Here is a 4,928-nt window from a genome sequence, read left to right as displayed (position 1 = left end):
TTGTTGTTGTTGTTAAGTTTATTTGTTGTTATTGTTGTTGTTGTTGTTGTTATTATTATTATTATTATTATTATTATTATTATTATTATTATTATTATTATTATTATTATTATTACTAAAATCGGATTATTTTCTTATTTTATGTAGATCGAGGGTTCTGGTGCTCGACATGCAATATCACGACGTCTGAATGCGTCTATTAGGAGACAGACATCTCGTTCAGCACCGCTTCAGCCCGAGCAGCAGCAATACGGGCAACTAGTGGTTGGTCGGGAGACCAACAGTCTGGTAATAGTCGGCCCTTGTACTCTGCAAGTGGAGCACCCATATCTGACGAGGAAGACGAATGTTCGGCTAGTCATGCTGGTGACCGGGATGAAGAACAGGACCCTCAGGATTTCCATATGGTATATAGGGGTCAGTTTGGGAGATTTGTTGGTAGTGGATCGAGTCAGCCTACTTCCAGCTCTGCAGAGGCATGGTTAGTGCAGGAACCGATGCCGGGTGGGCCTGAGGATGGGTCAGTTATCCCTAGTTTTGGCGGTCACATGGCACGGTATATCTGGATGGAGCAGGAGCGTAGTGTTTTGCGCTGTTTGAGTAGGACAAAGTTATGTTCTGACTTGTTCACTTGGCGAGGTCGTCAATCTGTGGAGGACCTCGCGGCGATTGATGCTAGTTGGTTGTCTCACTTGCCCGGCCTGATGTTTAAAAGACTTGATTGGCCGTTGATTTCTGCTTTTGTTGAGAGGTGGCAGCCAGATACGAACACCTTTCACATGCCATTTGGGGAGATTACGATCTTGTTGCACGACGTGTACAACATACTTGGGTTACGGGTCGCAGGCAATATGGTGACCACTACTCCTAGCACGGACGTGTTACGGGACGCGTGCTCGATCACCATGGATATGACTCCAGATGATCTGTCTGAGATTTGCGGCACAAAGACCATTTGGCAGGGTAGTGGGGTGTTGACTGATAAGATTTTTGAGTCGACATTGGCGGTTGACCGGGAGTTTAGTGATCAGCTTGATGGATACTTGTGGTTAGTACTTGGAGGTACACTGTTTGTAGACAAGAGTGGTAACCATACGCATCCTTCCTTCCTCCACGAGCTATGTTACATGGATGTCCCTATTAACGAGTATGTTTGGGGAACAGCTGCACTGGCCTACTTGTATCGGCAACTGGGCACGGCATCACGGAAAGGTGCTGATTCGATTGCTGGTTGTCTCACATTTTGACGTACGGTCGGGTCACTTTCCATGACTTCATCAATTAGGGACCGAAAATGTGCAGCCTCCTCGGTCGAATCATTTACCACTTCAGGAATGTTAACACCATCACCAATAACCAGTGTCTTCCAGAAAGAATGAATTTGGCTGCTATACAATCCTGTCTGTGCAACTATCGAATCATGTATCTGGCAAGCACATGGAAGACCATGGGTCACACGCATAGCACATCCACACCGTTCATGGACCTGGTAACTCAAATCCCGCATCCTTTTCGTCTCGTTATCCAGAACTTTCAAGCAATGTTGAGACACTTTGCCATTTATACGTGACAGTGGCAACTGTCTGTACATCTGACCAATTTTAGACCTTGATGCCTCCAAGTCATTACGAATTTGTATGATGCGATTACCGATATGACAATGGACTCGGGCCCATACGGTATCCAAAGCACCTGCCAATGATTCTAATTAGTAAATACATATTAATTTTTTAAATATAATTACAATTACGTAACAATGAGAACAACTAATAAAATAATACAACTAACCTGTGGATGATTCAAACCAAGTTTTCACTGCTGAATGTTGGCTCTCAACTCTGCAGTTGGTGGTGTTACTAAAGTGAAGAACCTGGTTCATCCAAAATTTCACAAATTTCTCCTTATGACAAAGCCATGTTCTCTGAACATACTGAATCACTGCCGGATATTTTCCCCACCTCACTTGCATTGCAGCTAGAGCACGATCATACTCCGCCTGTGTTATTGCATTCACGATTTTGAACCATCTCCCAGCTCTAAAACTGACACCAACCTTCTTATTTCCGAACATCTTTGTCACCTTAGCCTCCACATCTCCGTTGATGTGCCATAGACAGAGTACATGTGACATCCCTGGAAAGACTTCTCTCAAAGCCGCACATAGCCCAAGATCACGGTCTGAAATAAATACAAATGGCTCTTTATCAAACCCAATCAACTCCCTTAATCTCTGCAACACCCACCGATAGCTAGCCGTGCACTCGTCGCGCATGAAAACATATCCAACTAGAAAATTCTGGTTTGTCGGTGTCACGCCTACTATCTCAAAGAAAGGCATGTTATATCTATTGGTCTTGTAAGTAGAATCCATACCTATGACATGTGGGTATGTGCGGAGTATGTTGACCATGATCGGGTGCACCATAAATGCATGTTGCAAAACATTGTGATCATCGTTCGTGACCCAGTAAATGTATTTACTCTCTCTCACCAGATGAAGAAATTGCTGAACAACTCCTCTTCCTTCAAACATCTCCATCCTGAAGTCATTTCGGCAATTGTAAATGTGTCGGATGTTTGGATGATCATCAGGAAATTGCTCGGCAATAGTGGACATGATGTTACGGGAAGCAACCTTGGACTTTGTCATGTCCCGCACAACCTGTTTTTCACCCGGACTCAATCCGCTCACTTTACGGTGACCCTTTGGGTACACAATTATTGGGTGGTTATGTGTCCCGATGTGATCATTTTTCGCAATGATCTTCCAACTGTCGGTGCTGACTTCATAATATATCTTGATGTAGAATGGAAAACCATTAGCTTTGGTTTTGGTGTCCTTCCGTATCGCGTTCTCCAAATCTCTCGGCTTGCTCCTTCGTGACCGATCACATCGCAAATACCGATACGGCCGACCATCTCTGGTTTTGTTATAAGACGATTTCACCAATATAAATACCAATTTTATGGAAACACCATCAACCCATGTAACTGCATCATCAAATGTAGGAAAAAACGTATCTGTGACAAAATTCTCACTATAATTCACACCGTCACCGCCTTCCTCAGATTCCATATCCTATACAAATTAAACAAAACATGGTTTATGTTTTGGGTGTTTTTGTCCCTCGGGAGAGTTACAACACGAAGACTGATCCGGGGTGAGCTGTACCTGCAAAACAAACGGAGACACCAGTTGGGTGGTGCTCCTCCTCCGACGCACAAGTTAGAAACTTGAAGGGAGAAAAAGGTGCGGAAATTCAGGTAGGGATTTGCTCGGATTCCAAGCTCAAGATGTCTCTATCAAAGAGTAAAAATGTGTAATAAATGATAAAACGTGCCCTCAAAAAGAGGGACATCTCCCTATTTATAGGGTCTTTGGGATTTGTGCCCCTGATTAGGTCACTGAACCCTAATCATTGGTGGGCTGCGCCGCTTTGCGGCTTTCTCGGGATTTGGGCCTGAAGGCCGCCTTTTCCCCTTATTTTCTGGAGTGACACGTGTCAAGCAGAGATTGGTCCACTTTGGGCCATCCTGAGGCTGACACGTGTCATCCTCTGATTGGACCACGTGGCGGGGTAAAATTACCCTAAACATTTGCCCCTCACAGATGTGACGTGGCACGCCACGTGGCATCTATGACATGTGTCACGCTCCGATTGGCGGTAATTTTACCATTAAGGAGTAATCGTTCACCTTCCGGGTAAATTACGGAAATACCCCCGTATTTACCCTCTATATATAGCCGTTTACCCTCATAATTTTGGTACGTTTACAAAAAATTTTCTAGAGAGAACTTTGAGAGAGCAGAAGTCATCCGTTTGAGTCAGGCGCAAGCAAGAAAGCTCGTCCTCCAGAGACCCAGCCGGACCCGCCTAGTTTCAGATATCTCTTCAAAAGGTACCGTCTCTGCCTCTCTCAGCTCTTTTTCTTTTTTCACCGTTTGTACATATTTCTTGCAATAAATGGATGCATCACCAACACACACGGCACAACCTAGGTTAGAGTCCAGCCGGTCACCAGGGACGGCTGAGTCTAGGACTGGGAGTGCCGTCTCGGGGTGTTGGGACCACCCTTTGCCTCGGATTCCGACCAGTTACGTGTCTGTGCAGGACACAATGGCTCGGATAATGCAGACGTCGACTGATCCAAATTACAAGAGCGAAGGCTCAGGCGGCCAAACGCCTGAGGGAGAAACGTCCGGTCAGGGTGACCAGACGGCTCTGGAAAGATCCCCTCCGCGCGCCCCTTCAGCCCCTGCTGACTCTTTCTTGGAAGAGTGCGACCAAGGCGGCGACGAGGCCGCCTCTGCCCCCTTGAATCAAAGCGAGGAGGAGACGGAGAGCGACAGCTCCGCCTCTACCTCTGAGTGTAGTGACGATTTACCCCCGCTTCCGGATAGCGAGGAGGAAGAAAGGAAGAAGTGGAACGAGAAGGATGATCCCTTCAACATCCACGTCTCCTCCAAGGACCGGATCCAAATGGAGGAAAACTTGAAGAACTTTACTAAAATGCACCCGCTTGGAGACGGGTACAGGATCCGGGTGCCGCCTGAGAATGGCACCATCGCTTGAGAGGACGATCAGGAGAACGCCAACAGTTATTTCGGCTGTTATGAGGCGGCGTTCAAGGCTGGTCTCCGCTTTCCCCTTCACCAGGCGGTGAAGGCAATTTTGAGAGGCTACGGCCTCGGAGTCTGGCAACTTACCCCCAACTCTTGGACAAACATTCTGGGGTATGTTGCCGCTTGCGAGTTCCAGGGGCTTAACCCCGGCTGGGAGGCTTTTGCTAGTATGCATTATCTTAGCAGAAGCCCAGGCGGCTGGAGGGCGTGGTACACTCTAACCACGCAGCCCCAATATATGATGACCTTGGACAAGGTCTCGAAGTTCGACGGCTGGAAGCACAGGTTCTTCTTGATGTCAGCT

The 4,928-nt window shown here is 46.7% G+C and overlaps 1 protein-coding gene across 1 annotated transcript; it reads right to left on the bottom strand.

The window, feature by feature from the left end:
* Positions 1 to 1,163: 1,163 nt before the first annotated feature.
* Positions 1,164 to 3,076, bottom strand: LOC110738942 (protein FAR1-RELATED SEQUENCE 6-like). The gene is made up of 2 exons (XM_021919389.1): positions 1,789 to 3,076; positions 1,164 to 1,692 (listed from the first exon to the last, which is right to left on the bottom strand). The coding sequence occupies exons 1-2, from the start codon at positions 3,074 to 3,076 to the stop codon at positions 1,175 to 1,177; spliced, it is 1,806 nt and encodes a 601-aa protein (XP_021775081.1). The 3' UTR covers positions 1,164 to 1,174.
* Positions 3,077 to 4,928: the final 1,852 nt, after the last annotated feature.

The sequence above is a fragment of the Chenopodium quinoa genome, unplaced genomic scaffold (assembly GCF_001683475.1).
Source record: "Chenopodium quinoa cultivar QQ74 unplaced genomic scaffold, ASM168347v1, whole genome shotgun sequence".
NCBI lineage: Eukaryota > Viridiplantae > Streptophyta > Magnoliopsida > Caryophyllales > Amaranthaceae > Chenopodium > Chenopodium quinoa.
This window is presented reverse-complemented; position numbering and strand designations above follow the sequence as displayed.

What these genes read in the sequence shown, in the direction of transcription:
- LOC110738942 (XM_021919389.1), bottom strand. Translation starts at nt 3,076, where the DNA reads ATGGAATCTGAGGAAGGCGGTGACGGTGTGAATTATAGTGAGAATTTT. An exon ending in TTGGTTTGAATCATCCACAG is followed by an intron (nt 1,693 to 1,788) that starts GTTAGTTGTATT and finishes AATCATTGGCAG; the next exon opens with GTGCTTTGGATACCGTATGG.